Genomic DNA, 22,718 nt, shown 5'->3' with positions numbered 1-22,718 from the left:
GATTTGAACTGCTAACTGTCTTGCTGTGAGGCAACAATGTTAGCTACTGCACCACAGTATGACCCTTCACCTTAAAGGTCACATAGAGTGGTCCTGTTGCACATATATGTTAGTTATGGAGGTCTACTTACATATATTAACTTGTTTTCATGGTCAAAAACCTCCTAGTTGCTGTGAACTAGCCGATAGAAATCCTCTTTCCTGACAGTGTTTTTCTGCTGCGAGATTTCAGAGTGAACTTTCACCCCCAGAAGACAGAGTCTTGTGATTGGCCAGTACTATCCAGCACATCCGTTCTCAGAAGCGCAGCGCCCCCCTCTGGAACGGCGGATGCACTGCTCCTCATTATCAAAACATTGTTTTAACAGTGTTTAAAAATAGCTTCGTCACGACTCCCCGCCGCAGTCCCTTTTATGACTTTAAACCGGAGTCAGACCCAGAGTCAGAAGACACTGTTGCTCGTGAAACACCTCCACAACGGACGTTATTCTTCTTCTGTGGTTCAATGTACGTAACCGGATGTGCCGGGACTACCGCCCGGAGCAGGACGATCGGTTGTTCAGGAGAACCGCTGCTTACGTAACTATTACGGGATTTTCAGTGATCTCGTTGAGCCCCGAGATTACAATAAAACACAACGTTCTCAGCAATGGCTGAACTGTTTGTTTCGAACCTTCAGGGCTTCATAAACAAGGTAATGACGCAGATACACACCAAAAAAACAGCGATAATAGGAACTTCCGGTCTAGTTCCGCTTTAAGCCGTTGTATCAACTTGATTTCTTGAGCTCACATTTTCCTCTCAGTAAAAGCATAATCAAAGCACAGGAAAATGTAGCACAGCTATGGATACAAAAACAAGCTGACCTAACCCATCGGGATGATTCAATATAAACAGGCAGATGAAAGAGTCAACTGGTGGTAGGTTAAGATGACTGAAACCTTTTGGCAGAGTATAAGTTGCTAATTGTCGTGCAAAGTTTTCACAGTGTTAAGAGAGCGAGTATAAATTAAGGTTCAGTCTCGTACTTTGTAGATTATGGACAATCAACTCTGACTCTTCTTTGAAAATTTGGACTTGAACTGAGTCTCACAGACGCAAGACACACAAGTGGAATATCTTGCCCCGGCATCCAACATCACTCCTTACCTGTGGGTTGTCCTCCATGACACAGCGGATCTTCTCCACCACGTCGATGCGTCGCTGTCGGTGCAGAGCGTTGATCAGCTTGGCCAAGTTAGCGTCGCTGTCGCGTATGGTCCAGTGCTGCAGCGCAGCGTAGGCCCGCTCGCGGTCAGACGAGTAACCGTTGGAGAAGGCTGCCACCTCGCGCTCCGTGGCGTTAGCCAGTGACTGGTAGATGTCGATCCAATGGGTGCCCAGGTGAGCTGCCACCAGCTTCAGGATATCCACCCCTGAGCGGACAGAGAGAAGGGTGAAGGTTAGACGATCCGAGCTGAGTCATTCATTGCAAAAAAAAACAAAAAAAATGCAACTCTCGTGATTGCTGGATTTTGTCCTAATTGAAGAAAGTAGGTCAGCAGCTGTGAACGGTGTCAGCTAACACAAAACAGCAGCAAACAGATGGCCTTATTTCTATATAACTAAGCCTTACTGCCGTGCTTCATGAAATGTACATTGTTCTCGTTCAGTCATTTACCATAAACATCTGAAAATAGTAGGTTTGTGACTGTGTTTCTGGAAATATGTGATTGATTACGATAGGGCTGTGCCATATCATTTCATTTACGATATAACAGTTTAACATTTTTCCTTGTTAAAAAAGAAGTTTCAAATATTGCTATGAATATCATTATCACAAATGTCCTTATAATAACACCATATATTTTTTGAGTTTATATTCCCAAACCATAGAGTACATACAGTATAATTTTAGTTTATGTGTCAAATAACAAATAACCTTTTTCTTTTACTTTGAAAACATTTCCTAAACAGGGACAAATAGAATCTCAACAACTATTGGTTAACATTGGTTCCAAACAAAAGCAGGTAGACTGATAAATCTTTGGGCCAAACGATGTGGACAATTTAGACAAATTATTATTTCATTAATCAGCCAATTATTACACATTTTTAAAAAATTTTACTCTCAGAAACCTTATTATTAAGTATCGTTTGAAGACTTCAGTCAAGGAATTTTGTGCATCATTCTTCTATAGTTCTATACAAACTTCCAGCCTCAGAGGATTTACGTGTCCAGTGGATACATTTTATATGACGGTAATGTGCCGGCTAGAGTCGGCAAATGATCACTTTTCCAAATGCTAACTGCTGTTAGCTGCCCGAGCCTCAGTGACGCCGACGTAGTTCCCTGTGTCTTATTTGCAATTAAAGAGACAGGCACTCAAAACCGAGCGTTCTGAACAGGGCTGTTTTGACAGGGTGATAGAACTGCTGTGGTGCGTCATCCTTAAAGTATTTTGACCAAAGCATGTCACAGACATGTTCATTCAGACACCAGGGAACTAGGTCAGCTTGTAGAAATTGGGTACAATATGTAAGCCACTGTTCTCATGGGTAAGGGAGGGACAATCAATTTTCTGCTATGCCCCAGACCCTTGTTGCAATGATCCCTTTAATGTTTGATCTACAGTCGTACCATGATCAGGTCATTATTTCAGTCCGTCTTGAATTATTGAAATCACAAGACAAGCTCTGCTACTTTGAATGCAGCATATATCATCATTTGGTCATGAGACCTGTGAAATCCCACTAGTTGAGCCAGCCATGCAGTGCAACAAGTCCCCGGATCTCTTAAGCAAGAACTTGGCTTTCAAGCATGACACACAAATACACGTGCAAAACACACGGCACAATGCCAGAGGCAGTATGTCATGTCATGAGCTGTGAACCCCCTGGGTCAGCTGAAGCAATCTCTTTTAGTGAGGGCATGCACCTGCTGTGCTGTGTAGGAAGTCATCTTAAGAACAGTCTTCCCCCCAACCCCCCGTTTCATGTTTTGTTCAGGTTCACACCGTCGACTTTCAAGGAAAGCCATTGCCTTTGAAAACAGAAGTCACATGGACTCACAAGTGAGGAGAAAAAGAGGTCAAAGACTTGATTGGGAGCAGTCAAAACCAAGATTTCACCCATCCTCATCATGGACTGATGAACCTGTGAATAGTTGCTGCTGGTATTTATCTGAAACTGCAATACATACATTTATAGTTTGTGATAATGGATCCTAACAATGTAGAACATGTCTGAGTTAGCATCTATTTTCAAGTGTGTTCATAGTTAAATTTATAAAACAACCAAACTGAACTGTGGCTGAGGACGTGAATCTCGTTCGCAAACGAACTGACTGACACAGACTGAACTGTGGCTGAGGACGTGAATCTCGTTCGCAAAAAGAACTGACTGACACAGACTGAACTGTGGCTGAGGACGTGAATGTCCGCAGCACTGACGTACTGCACTCAGGGAGGACGTGAGTCACGTACCAGGGCACTGGTCTCCTGCTAAGCACTGAACAATTCGGTGAACAAACGGATTCTAGTGATTCAGTACTCGAATGAACTGCCGATCCCATCACTATCTCACACATTCTGTTGCCTGCTCAGAATCACTCTGCTACACTTCCCCCCTGACAACAGTGACTCTGCAGGAACCAGAAACGCTGACTCGTGACTGTGATGGCCGAGCAATAGTGGTATCCTTGTTTGGTTACACACTACACACCCAATGCTGATTCATGTGTGAGGATCAAAATCATACAGTTGATGACTTTGGGATATTTAGGAAGCTGATGAAGAAAATCAATTCGGTCAAGAATAAACTCTTAACCTATTTACACTGGGTTTGTGTGTGTTTCCTCACGTTGAGTCATGTTATAAATGACCTCATTTTACTGCTCCTCTGATTGAATAGTCTACAGTATTAACACTGTACTATACAGTTCATACCTATAAATGACATATCCTTGCACTAAATAGTACATAGCCAACACCCATCAGTTTTATTTACCATCAATATTTTCACAAAATGAGCATGAAAGCATGACAAGAAAGTAAGCCCAGCCAAGAAGACAACAAAATCTCAAAAATATAGTCTGACACCAGGCCAACCAGTTGGCTTACAGTTGGGATTGGGTCAGTTATTTGCCATTTTATTAGAAATGACTAGAAACATGTAGCTTAGTGATTACTAATTCTATCACCAACTACTTTGATTTGAGTGCTTTGGCATGTTTTGTAACTTACGATCATTTAATGTCCCGCTTTATTTGCTCCTCTATTACAGTATACTAAAATTTGGGAGACCCAGACAGATAGATTTTATAGACAGATAGACAGATTTTTTTTTTATAGATTTTGTAACAAAATGAACGTGATATAAGCTGAAATTTATTTATTTCATCAGAGGAAACTCAGATAGCAAAATCTGATTCCAGTTGTAGAATTTCCAACTCCGAATGTCAGGGCAACCTAACACACCCTGACATAGGATTTCAAGATGGCTGCCAAGATGGTGTCAGTTGTTAAAAAAAACACAATTTTTTTATCTGTGGAAATGTTGGTACATTGTTTTTGTGTGCAGAGCATTGTTATCGACCGGCTATCCCAAGATATTTTTGCGTCCACCCTGTAACTTCGGAGATTACAGCACATCCATGGAATGAGTCTACCCCCTCTTAGATTAGTTTTTGCCTTCTTTAGTGACACCCATATCAATCCATATCTCGTTGTAGGTCTCAACCTAGTTTATGGTGGTTGTAGCAGTGGTATCTTTGTGTACATTTTAGTCCAGGTAGCTGAAAACATACTGTGTACTGACAGCAGCATAGACATTATCACAGCCCTTGCGTTCCCTTTGGACAGGATAACGTTGTATGTTGCATTACTACCTTCTGCCAGTCTACAATCTGAAGAACTCATCGAACGATATTGTATCTACTTGTGTAAAGCTGTAGCTACGTAATTGTTTGTTCCATCAAAAGTCAGAAAATGTTAATCAGAGTTTTTTCAAACCTGGATATGATGTTCTCCGATGTCTTGGTTTGTTCACAAACCACAATTATTCAGTTTTAATGGTTCCTTTGTCACATGGAGCAGAAACCAGAACATATTCACATTTAAGAAGCTGATAAATCAGAAAACTTATCTAATTATTATTAAAAAAATAATAATGATAATAATAATAATAATAATAATAATAATAAATAGTTGACCATTAATTTAGTATTCAATTAATAATTGAGTCATGGAGTATTTGTTTCAGCCCTATACTTATGCTGTGCAGCTGTTATACTGTTACACTGCATCGCAGAATTAATTCCTGCACTTTTGATAAGGCTGAGCCCTGATTAATGTCGATACTTCAGCAAAGTGCATGCATCCAGGAGGATTCACAAAGACTGAGAGAGATTAAATAGATGAAAGCCAGTGGTCGACGCACAACACACATTACATTTACACACACAGAAATGCCAGCACACATAAGCTCAGAGCAAAGAATGAATACGCACGTGAAGCATGCACACATGCTTACAAAGACATACTGTCAACAACACACACTACATGCATAAAACCTACTTATTTACCCCAAAACTCTCATGAATGGTAACTTGACCTAAATCTGAACTAAAACTTCCTCTCAAGCCCAAAACCTAAAAATACAAACATACAAACATATGCTTTTGCAAAAATAATACACATCACCTTAATCCACAACGACACCCTACTTCTGACATGACTCTTTTGGAAGTAAGAAACCAGCTCTGTTTGACCGTAGGTGCCCCCAACTCCAAAATTGATTAAAATTCAAGGTGAAGACTGACAAACATGAGCACTCACTTCCCTACCACTGCCCTTGCTCGATACTAATAAACTTAACAGAATCCTTGAGGGACCTACGACCTCACGTGCCAGCCTTCTGGACCGAGAGCCTGTCGACTCTCATTCACGTCACCGGCATTAACACAGAGAGACAGAAGAGAAATCCCCGACTCTGCACGCCTCACAGCCATGGTATCCAGCCACATTTAATATAATATAATAACCCATGTATTATACATCTTATGATGAATCAGTGCGTCTGCCTGCACATGTGTATGTATAATAGGGGAAGTAATTGTATCGAGTGTGTTTTTTGTGTGTGAGTCATAAATAGACTTTGTAAATGCCTCGAACCATAATAAACTGTGATGTCAAACAGCCACTCTTTGCTGTTTGTTGACAGTATTTATAGGAAACTATTACACAGTTGCCTGAGAGGGACAAGCTCGTGTCAGTGTCATCTTAGCGTGTATTATAGCATATAATGAGACAGTTTTTGTTCACATTTGTGGTGTCGGAAAGTAACGTGAAAGTGTCACGCAACTCGCTGCAGTAGCTTATAATCAATTATTATGTTTTACTGTTAATTTACCTCTAATTGGTGTAGTAATAAAGGTAGGAGCATGAGGTCGTTGGGAAAGTTAGTGCAACAACGTCTATGTTGGGAGAAGGTTGCTTAGAGAGGTTCAGGTTTTAATCTAAAAATCACATTTCCCTCAGCTTAATTTAGAATTAACTTACCAAACTAACAACAGTGTGTTGATTATAACCATGGTAACAAAGGTCTGGCACACTGGTGCTTGTACATGTTCTATGCATATACAGTAACTGTTACAAAGAAGATCACTACATCTACCATGCTTCTAATATCACAGGGTGTGCACAAATGATGCATGGGTTATTTGAAAATAACTCATATTTTTGCACATAGTCATGCTAACATGCAGCAGTCGGCACCAAACAAAAGTTTTAAGATCATGGTACTGGGGGCAAAATGTCAACCTAATGGTGACCTATACGAGACTTTGCTAACATCAGAGCAATGAATCTCTAGAACCACAGTGGAATTTTGTCTAAAGACGCTGATTGCTAGTTAAGTGTCTCAAATGTAACAATCTGCAATTTTTGTCTTTGATATCCCAGTGAATATAGATCTATTAAGGAATTTGAAGTTGTGATGGCAAAGCATCGTCAGTGGGCATAGTCGAGGAATGTGTGAATTGTGAATCCTTGGAATTGTGTCACTACAATAGGGAACAATAGATCATCAGGGTCCTTGAAATCCTTGAAGTTTGGTGAATATGAAAAAAAGTTCAAGCGGACCTAGACCAGAAGTTCCAATTAACGCTGTTTTTTAGTGTGTATCTGGGTAATTACCTTGTTTACGAAGCCCTGAAGTTTCGAGACAAACAGTTCAGCCACTGCTGAGAACGCTGTGTTTTATTGTAATCTCGGGCTCAGCGAGATCGCTGAAAAAACCCGGTCCGGTTACGTAAACAGCATTTCTCCTGAACAGCAAATCCTCCTGCTCTGGGCACTAGTCCAGGTACATCTGGTTGCGTACATTGAACCGCAGAAGAAGAATAACGTCCGTTGAGGTTTCACGAGCGACAGTGTCTTCTGACTCTGGGTCTGACTCCGGGTCAAAGTCATAAAAGGGACTGCGGCGGGGAATTGTGACAAAATTATTTTTAAACACCGTTAAAAACAATGTTTTGATAATGAGGAGCATTGCATCCACCGTTCCAGAGGGGGGAGCTGTGCTTCTGAGAGCGGATTATGTCACTTCCGGGTATTGGCCAATCACAAGACAGTGGGGAAGGCTCTACGCTGGCTGGTCAATCACAACACACTCTGTCTTCTGGGTGTGAGATTTATGTCTGAAATATCGCGGCTCAGGACAGCGTTGGAAAAGAGAGATTTCTATCGGCTCGTTTACAGCAACTAGGAGGTTTTTGACTATAAAAACAAGTTAATGTATGGAAGTAGACCTCCATAACTAACATATATGTGCAACAGGACCACTCTATGTGAGCTTTAATTCAGTGTTTAGGTATATGTATCCCTTATTTGTTACCACGCCACCAACTGTTTCATGCCCTGCATTGCTTGATGTACGTTGACTAGGTTCTACGCAGAACAGACATCTAATCGTAATAACTAGCAGTGTTGTGGACAACTTGAACCAAGTTCTGCAAACCAATAAAAGTTCATGTCATCGGCAAAGTGGCTCTTACTAGTTGCCCTCCCATCTTAATCTGTCAGCACATTTAGCCATTGAATTTGAGGGAATTTGTCCAGGAAAGTTCAGGAACCCACTGAACAAATGCAAATATGACTGTAGAGCGCCACATGTAGAGTGTTCCCTACTGCACACAACTTCATTTTAGCATTTGTTACGATCGATGATTGCCATCACACAACTACTTCTACTACCACTACCAGTATGCTTCTAAAATGAAGACCTGAAGAAATCTGCTGGCTCCATCATTTAGAAACTTGGCGGCTGTGTTTTAATCTGGACAGGCAGAGACACATCTTTGAAAACAATGACATGGTGACCTACAGTCATTTACTGACTGGTTCTTATCTACCAACAGCAGTGACTAAAAAATGCTTGTCAAACTTGCTTTCAGTTCCTGTTCCACTTCATCGTCAGTCAATTAAAAGAAGTCCCAGCAAATTTGACTTTTGCTTTTTATTTGGTGAAGTAAAATGGCAAATGGATAAAAGCCAGCTGGAGTGGTCTTCTCCCCTTTTCACCCTGTTATTGTGTCCAACATGATGTGAAGCAGAGTGCTGTGTGCGTCAGCATCTTTACAAATACCTTTCTGTTTATCGAGCAGGCAACAACACCCCCCCCAAGCTCTGGTCCTCCACAAACAATCCCAGGCTGAATTGGGAGCAGGCTACCCCGGCCCACCCTGGTACTGCACAGCGCAGTATATTCTAACACGTGGCTCCCTGCTGGGCTTGGATGTGGAGCTCTGTGTTATTAGCGGTGTGGATGTTTAACGAGAGAGGATGGTGGGCAGGTAGAATGTTGTTTTCCTTCATGTTTTCCTCTGCGATCTGCATCTCACCTTGAAAATATATGTTGTAAATAATATGGCCGTGGCCACATGAAATGCACCACGCCTCTATCAGATGTGCTCTTCTAGGGTGTTTTACCATGTGTAGGACCATTTACTGCAAACTTCATGCATTCTACATTACTTTTGAACACTTAGGGCCAATTCCAATTCCTATCTTAACCCTCAATCTTAACCCTCAAGCTCAACCCTTATCTTAACTGGCCCTCAAAACCAAGTGTTGAGGGTTATTTTGTCACAATAGAAATGTTACTATAGTTATAGTAAGGTCAATTCAAAAGGTTGCAATAAACTTGTTTCAAGTTCAAGTCAATCGGTAATCATTTGAAATAATCGTGAGATCCAGCCTGAGACATGGAGGCACAGTCTAGGAGAAAACTTGGCTTCTAGTGCTGGGTACAACTGCCTACGTTCTTGGTACTCCAAGACCAAGAACTAAGTCATTACAATTACATGTACTAGTAGTAATTGCTCATGTTTCCACCTCCAGCAACAACTTTAGCATTTGTAAATCATTGTTTGATCCTTGGGCCCACGGTTGGTGTAGTGGTTAGCGCTCTTGCCTTTGCAGCAAGAAGACCCGGGTTCCTGGGTTCGAGGCCCGTTTGGAACAACTTCGGAACAAGGGCCTTTCTGCAAGGAGTTTGCGTGTTCTCCCTGTGTGTGCGTGGGTTTGTTCCGGGTTTTCCGGCTTCCTCCCACAGTCCAAAAACATAGCAATATGGGGATTAGGTGAATTGGTCACTCTAAATTGACCGTGAGAGTGTGAGTGAATGGTTGTTTGTCTCTATATATGGCCCTGCGATGGACTGGCGAACTGTCCAGGGTGTACCCCGCCAATCGCCCAATGTCAGCTGAGATAGGCACAGCACCCCCCGCGACCCTCTGGTGGAGGATAAAGCGGTAGATAATGGATGGATGGATGGATGGATGTTTGATCCTTGTCGGACCCCCCCAAAAAAAACCTTCCAAACAACACACACAGCTCCTCTTTTTGGTACAAATTTGTCTGCGCCATCCTGTCTTACCATTTCAGTTTTAAAACATTCACAGTAGACCTGTCCATTTTTGCCACTCGAAACCTGTTATTACTACGGCAGTTACTAGATAGTGGAAGACCTGTTCTACATCCTGAGCTGTGGCCCAAACCCATGGATTTGTTACTCTCTCTATGGATTTCCTGGACCATTCAGCCTTTTGTTTATTAAAGCCTTTTAACAGACTGAAATATGTTGCATGGCTTAGGTTTGCTTCTGATGAACATGTGTTTTGTGTATCTTTGCAATCTTGATGAGATTAATAAATAGGAATGAGGCACACAGTTCAGGACAGTGTCTCCCTGGAGGACTTTGTGGTTTCCACACATGATTGTACAAAGTGAGGCAGATGCTGTTGTTTGAGTTGAGAACCAACTCAATGGTTCAAGAATGTTAGGGCAAAGGTGGCCAGAACAGTTAGGTCAGGTTATTGTAGCCTCAAGCTAACCTTTATGCAACATTGTTGTGATTCCTGTTCATTTAATTTGACTGCTGCGCCCTCTTTACAGATAAACAAATAAGTCTTTCAGATCCTGTGCAATAAAAATCTGGCCTGTGGTCCCCCTTTGGTCCTGCTGTGAAGTAGTAGCAGTTTTCATTACTTCCTGGACTTCTTTGGAAGTTCCAAGTACTGTATGTGTGTGATCTGTGCTTTTGACATTTCCCTTTTCCCCCCACTTTATTGCCCCTAGTAAAGGGGCATTACAACCTTCAAGGGGAGCCAGCCGTGCACCTTGGAAGGATTAAGAAGCGGTTTTGTTTTATGTTACGGAGATTAAATAGCAGTGTAAAATGGCTGTTTAGATTGCATGTGCATATGTATATCTCCATGTAAATGCATACACATGGGCTGAGAACACTCACAAGTCTACTTTTACTGTGTTACTTTTGTAGTAGATATCTGTATTTTCCGCAGGAAAGAGGAAGTCGGGTGTCACTAATTTCTATGGTATATATGGTGTAGAGTCCTGTGTTCAACAGTAATACTGTAAAAATCATCTATGAACCTATGTGCATCACTGCCAATCTGATCAGATATCCTGTAGAATCTTATCTGCAGAAGCAGGCTGGGAGATATTGCCAGTTTTCCCACTAGCAATGTAATTACTTTAATTATTTGCGCTGTTTTAAGTTATAGCCATTTGTGGGAAATAAAAGTTGATTTGAGACTTGTTTTAATCATGGCAAAGCAACATAAAAGAAACATTAAAGCGGAACTAGACCGGAAGTTCCTATTATCGTTGTTTTTTTGGTGTGTATCTGCGTCATTACCTTGTTTATGAAGCCCTGACGGTTTGAAACAAACAGTTCAGCCATTGCTGAGAACGTTGTGTTTTATTGTAATCTCGTGGCTCAACGAGATCACTGAAAATCCCGTGATAGTAACGTAAGCAGTGGTTCTCCTGAACAACCGATCGTCCTGCTCCGGGCGGTAGTCCAGGCACATCCGGTTACGTATATTGAACCGCAGAAGAAGAATAACGTCCGTTGTGGAGGTGTTTCACGAGCAACAGTGTCTTCTGACTCTGGGTCTGACTCCGGTTTAAAGTCATAAAAGGGACTGCGGCGGGGAGTCGTGACGAAGCTATTTTTAAACACTGTTAAAACAATGTTTTGATAATGAGGAGCAGTGCATCCGCCGTTCCAGAGGGGGGCGCTGCGCTTCTGAGAACGCATGTGCTGGATAGTACTGGCCAATCACAAGACTCTGTCTTCTGGCGGTGAAAGTTCACTCTGAAATCTCGCAGCAGAAAAACACTGTCAGAAAAGAGGATTTCTATCAGCTAGTTTATAGCAACTAGGAGGTTTTTGACCATAAAAACAAGTTAATTTATGTAAGTAGACCTCCATAACTAACATTTATGTGCAACAGGACCACTCTATGTGACCTTTAATTGTTTTTGTTTTGGGGGTTTTTTAACACTGATATGCTTGTAAAGTTGTGCAAGCAGTTGCTGATTTACATGTCCAAGAAACACTGGTCACTACAACTGCAGTTGTGCTTTAGTCCAAACTATTGGGGTGCTTTCAAGCACCTAAAACCGAGTAATTGGAAATGCTGCTGGCTCAGTTTCAGTTTAATAAATTTAGTAGTGATAGTGATAGACAAATATAGGCCACAAAAACTATGCTACAGTCACCTGCATTCACTTTTCATTAGTGCTTCAGCTGCTTCTATAGTGTCACTGTCAATTTCACCGCACTGTCAACAGCAGAGTAGCTGGTTCCTGTTTACAACAGCATCTAGGGTACAGTCATAAGCACTAAAAACAAATTCTACATGTGATTTCTGTCAGAATCTGTCAGTGAGGGACATGGCACTGGGGGCTAGTAGCTTTCTAGTTTCCATTTCTAGTTTGTCCAAGTTGAACATGATGACCGAAATGCATGCAACATTTGAATTAGCTAGAGTTTATAGTGGCTAGAGATGTGTCTTCATCTTTTAACTGCAACTACGTTCTTGCATCTCATGTTGCCCCTCAGACTGAAAAATCATATATCCATCCTAAGTCGTCGCCAGAGTAAGAACTTTGTTTTACCAGCGTATGTGAGTGAATCAAACCAGGACAGTTGCACTTAAAACTAACACAATGGGAATTAAGACACTAACATGGTCCATAAAGCTGAGAGGATATGTAAGTTCATCACTTCAAGTGAGCCCCTGTTGTTCTTCCTCAATTAAAGAATATTGATCAGGGCGGTTTTAAGTACAATTTTGTCTGCCAATTAGGGATTTAAATAAAACACAAATGCAGGGTGCATTGCTACAAATCTATAGATAGCAGCATTTAGGGCTGCAGATTAAACAATCATTCTGATGACTAGTCATTGATCATTGAAATAATGAATCAGTTGATGAGATGATGATCAGATGATGTTAAAAACCTATTTGAGTTAAAAAAAACAAAAAACATATATATATATATATATATATATATATATATATACATACAGCTGAATTCCAATTCCTTGCTTAATCCTCAATCTCAAAAATGCGCGCTCCCTCAAGTGCTGTCCCGATTCTCAGAAAAATGAAGTTGAGGGGCGAGTTTAAGAGCTGTATCGCCCTCAATATTGAGATTATCCGAGACCACCCTTGGGAGCAAGGGCTACCCAGAATGCATTGCGTGTTTTGGCATAACAAAGATGGCGCAGAAAGCAGCGAAGCGAGTGCGCTACAAATTAAGTATTTTCTTTATGAAAAATTATGAAAACAATTGTATTATCTTAGTTTAGGCCCATATTATGGATTACTGACGTCATTGTTCCGAAACATTTATTTTTATTTTACGATCTTTGTCAATAGCCGGCCGGTGTGGACAAGCGATCGTTTGCTATGGTTTACTTTTCAATAAGCCGTGGTGTGTGGTAACTGTCAGCTGAATATGTCCGTGGTTGTGGTATTTGTATGAGTATCATCTTATAACTAACTGACAACCTAATAACTTGACTGACAAACGGATCGTAATAAATAATCCTGACGTAAATGTGTTCTTCTTCTTCTTTTTTTGGAGTTGACAGACTGGATGCAGCTTTCGCGTTATTCTGCCCCCCACAGTCTGAAGACGTATCTGCATTTAAGGGGTGTCCCATTTCTAAGTGACAAAATAACCCTCAACACTTGGTTTAGAGGGTCAGTTAAGATTAAGGGTTGAGCTTGAGGGTTAAGATTGAGGGTTGAGATAGGAATTGGCCCTATATAGCATCAGATTGTTTGAAGTAACTACCATGTTGTCCTGTAGAGCGCAGCACAGCTTGGTTACATGCCTTCTTTGTTCATCAGAAGAGGATGACAAAGATGTGATCTTGTTGGGTTAGGGATGTAATGATTCCCTGAACCCTAGATGTGATACCATTCACCATTCTGGGCACACAATACAATTCTCTCTATTTATGTTTTTTATGATTGAATAAATATAAATAAATTGATAAATTGAATTGAGGACAAATTATAATGACTGACCTTATCCCCTTCTATTATGAAGAAGTCAAATGCATTTGCAAATACTTATTGAAACTTGGTCTTTGTAAGGCATCCTTTGGGTCAACAAAACACTGTGAATCTCTCTCTTCACTTGATTCTCACTAGATACTATCTGTTTGCTGCCCGATTGACCCACTAATGTGCTTTGCCAACCAAAGCAACAACCCTGATGCAGCTGAAACCAGATCATTCCAGTTCTATGTTGCCAGTCTGAGGGAGCAGACAGAAAGAGAGAGGGAGAGAGAGAGAGAGAGACAGAGAGTAGCGGGTAGTGGTTATCAAAGCACATACACACTTACACTCACAAACAGACACACACAGACAAACACAGTTTCAAAGTGGAGAGTCTGACAGGAGGTGTCCCTGGAGTTTGTGCCTCCTTCTCTCTTTCACTGTGAAATGGAGAGCTCAGCTGAGCTCTACTTGTTGAGAGCCGCAGCGTTAACACACTCAGACAGAGAAGTTGTACGGGGTGAGAGTGGTAAAAAAATTAAACCGCGCTCACAACATTAAAAAATAAATAGACTTAGAAGGAGATTAAAAAAGAAATAAAAGAAATGAAGGGGACGATAAAGAAAGAGTATGAGAAGATACAGCTAAACAAGAGAGCAGAGGGAAGGGAGGAGACGGTGAGATGAAACTGGAGAAGTGAGAGCAACCTGAGTGTGTGCTGGGTGTGGATAGTGACAGCAGGGTGGGTTTACAACAGGGTCATGCCCTTGGTTGTGTAACAACTGCTCTCCACACCATGTGCAGAATTGATTGGATCAGATACCCAACAGTGCTGTGATCAGATGGACAGAAGGTTCTACTAATGAATGCATTAGAATGAAACATCCAGTCACTTTTTAACTAAACCTCCATTTCCACAAAGTGGTACGGTTTGGTTTAACATTGTAGTCGACATTACACCATATTTAAGAAATGGACATGGCCTTCTGGTTTGGTTTCAAAACAAAGTCCTGTTTTGAAGCCTCAAGATGTGCAACTTGACCTGCACCGTGTCAGTTTGGTGCACCATGTCAGTGATCTTGTGTCAATTTACCTCTAAATGGGAACATCCATCTATTTTCTACTTCTTTATCCCACCCAAGTTTTTCGGGGGAGGAACTGGAGCCAATCCCAGCTCATATAGGGCAAAAAGGTGGGGTACACCCTGGACAGGTCGCCAGTCCACCATACAGGGATGATCACACCAGCAGGCAATTTAGAGTGTCCAATTAATTCAATCCCCAATCTGCATGTTTTTGGCCTGTGGGAGGACATGAGAGGAACATGCAGATTCCACACAGAAAGGCCCTCAGTCGAACTGTGTGGCAACAACGCTAGCAAGTGTAATTGGAACCATTCTTTAAGAAATCAAAGGGAAAGCAGACTCACCTTGTCCATTGGAATAGTAGATCCACCTCTCTTTGAGCTGCGCAGGAGGTGCAGATGGTTTCTTCTGAATGGCCTTCTCCATGATGCTGCAAGGATCCTGCACTGGACCCTTTTTCAGCACCCGAGAGCTCCGCTTCACACTACACACCACGATTACAATCAAAACCAGCAGGAGCAGGAGCACGATCATCCAGGGCAGGTGTTCATTAATGTCAAAGTGATTCTGACTGCTCGGCCTCGGGGACCCTCTGCGAGTGGGCCTGTAGTAGGTGGACACACCACCTCCACTCCCCTGCTCGGCCACCTTGCTGACACCTGTCCCAACTCTGACTACCTCTGAACCAACCAGACCCTCCATTCCCTGCCTGTTGGGCCCTGGACCTGGAACGGCGTCAGAGTTGGGTTGCCCCCATTGTTGCTCACTATCCATTGGTAGCCTGTGAGCTGGGGGCAGTTGAGTCCTTGGGGGATCATGGATGGGTGGGATGGGAGTGTCGGGACGGCGAAGATGTAGCCCATCTGCATGGTGGTTTTCCCCAACCTGGCTTTCCCTCAGATGAATCACTGCTGACTGGCTGTAGATGCCTGAGACAAAAAAGAAACAGGCGGATCGATGGAAACAAAGATAGAACAAGCAGCAAGTATAAGGATTAGAGTGAATAAGGAAACAAGATAGTACACACAGAAGAGGAGAGAGACACAGAGAGGGAATTAAATTCACTCAGTCAAGAGATCTGCTTAACCCTTGCAATGAAAATACAAGGCACCAGGGAAGGGAATAAAATGTAATCCATGTGAGCAATATGACACACAAACACAAGTAGGAATAACCTCCCCCTTCTGCTCTCAGTCATCCGCTGGGTGGGCAGTTTTCTACCCACTGGAATCAGTCATACGCTGGATTTGGGCCATCACTATCTGACACATTTCTGCACACACTGGTAAAAAGAATGTGGTCACATCTATGCTGCATTCATAGCACACACAACGCTATCTACGTGTCACATAATCTGACAAAACACAAGTTAAAGCCAAGTATGGACATTGAGCGATATCACTGTTCTTGTTTTCATTCGGGAGATCAAGAGGTTTGATTGATACCAGCACTAAGAAAATTGCTATTTTTGATGCTTTTGTTTTGGAGGAAGTAGATTTCCTTGTTTTTGAAAACAAACATGATTCTGCTGACTAAACCAGGAAGCAGAGCAGATGTTGTGGCAATACATGGCAATGTTGCTAATGTGATGGTGATGTGATATCTGCCATTGTAAGGTGCAACCTTCTGACAAAATAATTTGCAATGGCGATAACAGCCCTGTCCAAGGGCTCAATTTAGACTCAACTGCTCTGTTTTTAAACTCAAATCTATAAATGTGATTAGATTTTCAAGTGTCTGTACTGGAATATTTGAGATGACTTGATTGATTGACTCTTGCTAATCTTCTGAGGTTTTCTATGGTAACTGTCTGCTAGCACAGGTATGACATTACTAATTCAGCAGTGCTGCATGTTTTGGGGGATTTTCCGCTAGATGTGTGTTAATACGCGCTAATCCCTTTATCAGCAGACAGGAGCACAAATGCTGATGTAATCATCAAATTAAAATCTCTATCTAAATATCATGAACGTAATAAGGTAAGAATGAGAGAACTAAAGATAGTAGAAATGTCAGTTTTACAGTTTGGTGGGACATTTTCTCCAAGATGAGAGAGGGCCTAAAATAATGTGTTAACTTGAAATCAAATACCAATAACAGCTTGTTTGTTAGTTTTTTTCTGTCTTAATTATTAATGCATAAACATCAAACATTGTTGGGGGTTTCCAATACTGGTGTACCCCATCAAATAATTTAAGGGGTTTCTAACAACAATCACTACACTTCCATACTAGCGGTTGTAGCTCGTCTACACCATTTAATTTGACTATTGTCTTTGTCCCTGTACAAAAGCACTTGTGGTAAATCAGTTTATTGACTGAAGTGCGTCCACCTCCTTTAGGCTGTACGTGGCGATATGCCCACTTTCAGCTTGTTAGTATAGTAACTGATCGCTAGCATTAACATGTCGAGCACCATTCCAGGTCTTCCTTCCATCAATGCACTTTAAAATAATTAGTTCCTTGAGTCAGCAGAGCAGAAATAAATGCATACCCCAATGAAGATGAAAGAGTGTTTACATCCTTGTTGGTATGCAAAGGCCATTGTAGTTGCATGACTTGACTGGGAAATGGGAGGAATGAGCAAAGTCCTCCAATCTTTTGCAATCTGCAGTCTCGCCTTGTCACTAATTCACACTTTTCTTCCTTAAATTAAATAAAATGATTTCCATTTGGCAGAAATTGAATACAATAATTACACTGCATATTCTGCAGCACATTTGGGGTGACATATCGTGACCATCTGGCTTATGAGTGTGTATTATTGTGCTTCCAAGAGATGAAATGAAGCCTCTCAGGCGACTTAAATATGACAATATTACCCATATATCAATGGATGTGTTAATGTATTTTTGTGAATGGAACTTAAATTGTGGGTATTTAAATCAGTAACTCTTCCAAGAATTAATAAATGAGCTGTGTACAGTTTAATTGGGAATATGAAGCCACATTTCATGAGATGCTGTATCTTTTGTGTGATATACTATAGAACAACTTTTTCCTCTGCTCCCTTTCCTTCCCACTAGTTACAGCCAGGTGAAAAATAACAGGTTCAGGTATGTAACACCCCTATTCACCCACTTTCCCTCTTGCAAAGACATGGTTAAACTGACTGTCTGGGAAGCCATCGATCGCCCACCAGCACAAACAGCAGTGACAGTATTATAGGTGTCAGAGAGGGGAGGAGGGCCCACTGGAAGGTTGATTCTGAGAAATGAGCAGCAGAATGACTGATACAGAGAGGTGATAAGGCAGGGAACTGGGCAGAGGGCAAGAGAGAGAGGGGATATCTGTCACATTTACTGAACTACACACTGGAAAAGAAGGAAGGAGAGGTGGAAAAGGAGTCACAGAGAAAATTACCCATAACTCCTCCTGACTAAAAGCATTCCTTAGATAGGGAGCTACACCCACTTCGTTTCCATGCCAACGAACACACCTCACTTGTGTATTCCCGCAGGGAAATTGTGTGCCATTGGTGAAGTGTTACAGCAACCTTGGCCACAAAATGTAAGGACATTCACTCCATGCACATGATGTGGCTCAAACATTTTTGTAAGCCCTATATTATATATTATTATGTAACCAGCAGGTATACAAATAAAGTGAATGTTGAATCGCTGAATTTGAAATTGACAAGGAGAGTAGATTCATGCTTTGGCTAAAGCATTTTAGATTAGTGGAATCCATTTTGATCAAGTCCAATCCAAACGAGCCTATGAATGTCCAGACTGTGTAAATAAATGCATTCATTATGCTCAAAATAAATAAAACACAGGCTAACACTCAGTGAAAACATGTCTTCCAACTGGGACAACAGGGAAAATAACACTAGCTACTAAACAAATGGTTCATCTAATAAAATGTTTGCCACATAATCTCTCCTTAGTGATGGAGGCAGGAGAGGACACAGGAGAACTCCTGTAAGCTGTGATGTAAAATCGCTAATTTTCTCCAATGACTTTGGTGTGGAGGAGGGAGCGGTTTACAAAGTGACACAAACTTCCATTTCCTGTTGAGAAAACACAGTCAACAAATTCAACAATCTTAAAATATACCTTAATCTTCTAAAAAAAATTATCGGTAAACATAGTGTTCCTGCTTTAAAAAATGCACTGCACCATCACTTGAAGCAAATGGGGGTGAAGACAGGACCTTACTCTCACCTTTATGAGCAGGTCCATTCAGTGACAATAGTGGAGAAGATGAATAGGCTTGGATTTCCTGGACAATCGCTTTCTGGGCAGGTCCCAGCTGAATGTTTGTAGATGTAGATGAAGATGCAGACGAGGATGGCGGGGTTGAAGTGGACGGTCCACAGACATTATCTGTCTCTCTAGTCCCCGGTGTGAGCAGCACTAGCCCCTGGGCTTGACAGTCCACGTGGGTTCGGCACTTGACCGCAGTCGAGCTCACGCCTGAAAATGTCCCCTTGTTGCACGGTTTGCAGATCACGTCCGCTGTCGCGCTGCCCCGTTTTTTAACCCTCGTCCCCGCAGGGCACATCGAGTGAGGCTTACACTCTGTGCCATCCGCCAACAAGAAGCTGTTGGGTGGACAAGTGCAGACGCGATCCTGAGTGGCCGTGCAGCTGGCTTTCTCGTTAAAGCCCACAGGACACGGGGCCCGACAGCGATGGCATTGCTGGACGCCATTCTCGCCCCGAGTGAAGGTGCCTTCGGGACACGGGCTACACTCCCTCACGGCTGTTGGGGAACAGTGGGAGGACACGTGGGTGCCCGCCGGGCACTTGTCGCAGATCAGCTGGACGCCTGAGGTGGGGTCAGTGTGCTGGTAGTGGCGGGGAGACAGGACTGTCTGGTCAGCCGGGGTCTTTGTGGTCACGACCCGGGCTGAGACGTCAACCACCACTGTACATAAGAGCTGAGTGGAGAGGAGAGTGAAACAGTCAGGACAAAATGTCAATACAGAGCAGCTTTTTTCAAGCACCACAATGGAGGTCTGAGTAGCTGCCATGCGGAGCATTGGATGAAGGCAATGACAAAGTGTCTATGTGACTTAGTATATGTGTTTTTATATATATGTATATATATATATATATATATATATATGTTCTTTAGTTGTCCCCCTAATTCATTGAGACACTTCTTTTCAGTACTTTTCATCAGGGGCCAACTTAGTTTTACGTTATTTTATAAATTGGGCTATTTTATAAATTGTGCTTGCTTTGTTTCTGTTCAATTAAGTTCCTTTCTGAATATGGCTTCTTTTGATAGGTTGACTGGTATTTTATTTTGTGAGCTGCACAGGGTAAACCTAATGTTTAGAAGCACTTATTAATAGAACAATGACAAAACACACACATAATCTATATATATGCATATATCTGCATCTACTGTACAATATTTGAGATGTTACCCTTTATTTGCCAAAAGTCCTATTTCATTTATTATTATTATGTTTTACAATATTTACACTATTTATTTACAATGTTTTTATAAGGTTTATTTTAATATTTCAGCAATGGATGGATGAATGAGTGAATGAACAAATGATTGAATAGATAGATAGATAGATAGATAGATAGATAGATAGATAGATAGATAGATAGATAGATAGATAGATAGATAGATAGATAGATAGATAGATAGATAGATAGATAGATAGATAGATAGATAGATAGATGAAGAGACAGCAAAGAGACCAATAGCACCTAATCACAGAACAACCAACCCCTTGTTCAAACCTTTTACCAAAAGAATGCATGAAATCATTAAATCCAAGTTACAAGCACAAAAACTAATGTGGAGTCACCACATTAGTCTGATTCTGAAAACAACTACTACTACTATGAACTAGTATAACTTGTGGGAGAATCCCCAACAATCACTGCCTTTACTCGATCCTCTTTGACTCATCTTCTCCTTTGGTTAAATCCACTCACTTTACTTTTTCCAGGCTTCCCTCTCATCTCTGCTGGGAAGTCAACAGCTCATTGTGTTTAAAGTAATAAGACACACACATTCAAGCTTAGTGAGTCACATCAGGGCAGTAATATACGTCTGAGTGGTATAGGACGGTCTCCAATAATGCTACCAATGGCTGTTACTACGGCGATAATTTAAAACGGAGAACTAGTGTGCAAACTTTTACTGATTAATCAATTTAGAATCGATTAAGACTGATATCTATGTCCTCAAAGGTAATTGTTTACCACAAATTTTTTTTTATAAAAACTACATGATTTTAATGTTTATTTGTTGCAGCCTCTTGTAAAAAGGAATGGAAAAGAAAGAAAGAAACATAAGTGCTACCCAGGCTTGTCAGATACACATCTAAGAGGTTTCGTCAGGCATTAAGGCTGCAGGTCCAGTTTCCTGCATAAAACTGTGTTTACATACAACAGGTCCAACAGTAAAATCAAACTCTGGAAACCTCCATGGCAAGCTTTTCTCACCAAAGTCACAGGAACAAAAATAACAACAACTATATTCTGATTCCAAATGTTTCAGAAACTCCTGACTGGAGTTTTGGTGATGACACACGGCAACATTCATAATCCCTGAAAAACATGTCCAAGGTCATACCAACATGTTTTCTGAGAGAGATGTGAGATAGGAGTGGTCATAAACTGGTCCCACAAATGGGGTCATGCACACACAAAACCCCCCATATCAATCTGACATTGTAGAAGTTGTAGTATGTAACTTTAAACACAAACAAATGAGTGTTACATTCAAACTACCATCAAACTCAGTTCTCAGTCTAGCAGTACATTCCTACACTGCACACAGGAAGTGATTATTTTTATGTCAAGACAGAGGGAGACAACAGCAACATTGTGCTACAGAGAGACAGCTGCACACAGTTAAGTGTCTGACTGAAAACACAACACCCAAAAAAGTTCAAAAAGTTTTCCTACTTCTCAAAAAACATGGTCATTCAGCAATTTGATGGGACAATTGGATCTTGTCACCACCCCCTGCACTGCCACTACACACTAGCGCTACCTCACTCAAGTTAGATGGTATCGCTTGGCATAGCACATTTTCAGACGGATACTGCATTCAAATATTATTCCATTGTTTCTGTTAATGAAGACCAGACAGAAGCAGAATAGTATATAAAAACTGTAGCTTTAAATTAAAAAAAATGTAGCCCACACAAGTTTAATTCTTCTGTAAGGAAGTTAGTGAAGTTTATGTATTATAATTTTAGTCAAACGGAGTTCCATCTGTCTTCATTCCTTGCACTATGTTACTGAAATAATTTGCATGCACTTGCCTACACTCTTAGAAATAAGGGTTCCAAAAGTGTCCTTCTACAAGGTCTGAGGTTCTACCTGGAACCATTTGCTTCTGAAAAACCCTTCCCCGAAGAAAGGGTTTTTCAAGGGTTCTTGGGTAACGCTAATGGTTCCAGTAATGGATCCACCTTGAACCTTTATAAAAAGGTGAGGACAAGCCAAAGAACCTTACATGGTTCTACTTAGCACTTGTATTTCTAACAGTGTAGCAACGGTAGATATTTGAGGTTATCTGAAGTTCCTGTGTTGAAATGTTTGGGGCTTGTGATGTATTTGAAAATCCCTTCTGTGAATGAAATCCATCCATCCATCCATCCATCCATTATCTACCGCTTTATCCTATGTCTGCTGAGATCCTATCTACCTAGCCGGAGAACCCGGAGGAAACCCACACACACACGGGGAGTACATGCAAACTCCTTGCAGAAAGGCCCTTGTTCCGAAGATGTTCCAAACGGGGCTCGAACCCAGGAACCCGGGTCTTCTTGCTGCAAAGGCAGAGGG

General features: G+C 41.5%; 1 protein-coding gene across 1 annotated transcript in view; it reads right to left on the bottom strand.

Moving 5' to 3' along the window:
• Positions 1-22,718, bottom strand: part of tnfrsf21 (tumor necrosis factor receptor superfamily, member 21) — a gene marked incomplete at both ends in the record, with an annotated part of 44,384 nt that overhangs the window by 13,028 nt on the left and 8,638 nt on the right. Inside the window, 3 exons of the mRNA XM_083898960.1 lie at positions 1,150-1,415; positions 15,293-15,877; positions 19,114-19,831. Coding sequence (XP_083755086.1) covers positions 1,150-1,415; positions 15,293-15,877; positions 19,114-19,831 — 1,569 coding nt within the window. The remainder of the gene's footprint in view (positions 1-1,149; positions 1,416-15,292; positions 15,878-19,113; positions 19,832-22,718) is intronic.

The sequence above is a fragment of the Microchirus variegatus genome, assembly GCF_963457635.1.
Source record: "Microchirus variegatus genome assembly, chromosome: 12".
Lineage (NCBI taxonomy): Eukaryota > Metazoa > Chordata > Actinopteri > Pleuronectiformes > Soleidae > Microchirus > Microchirus variegatus.
This window is presented reverse-complemented; position numbering and strand designations above follow the sequence as displayed.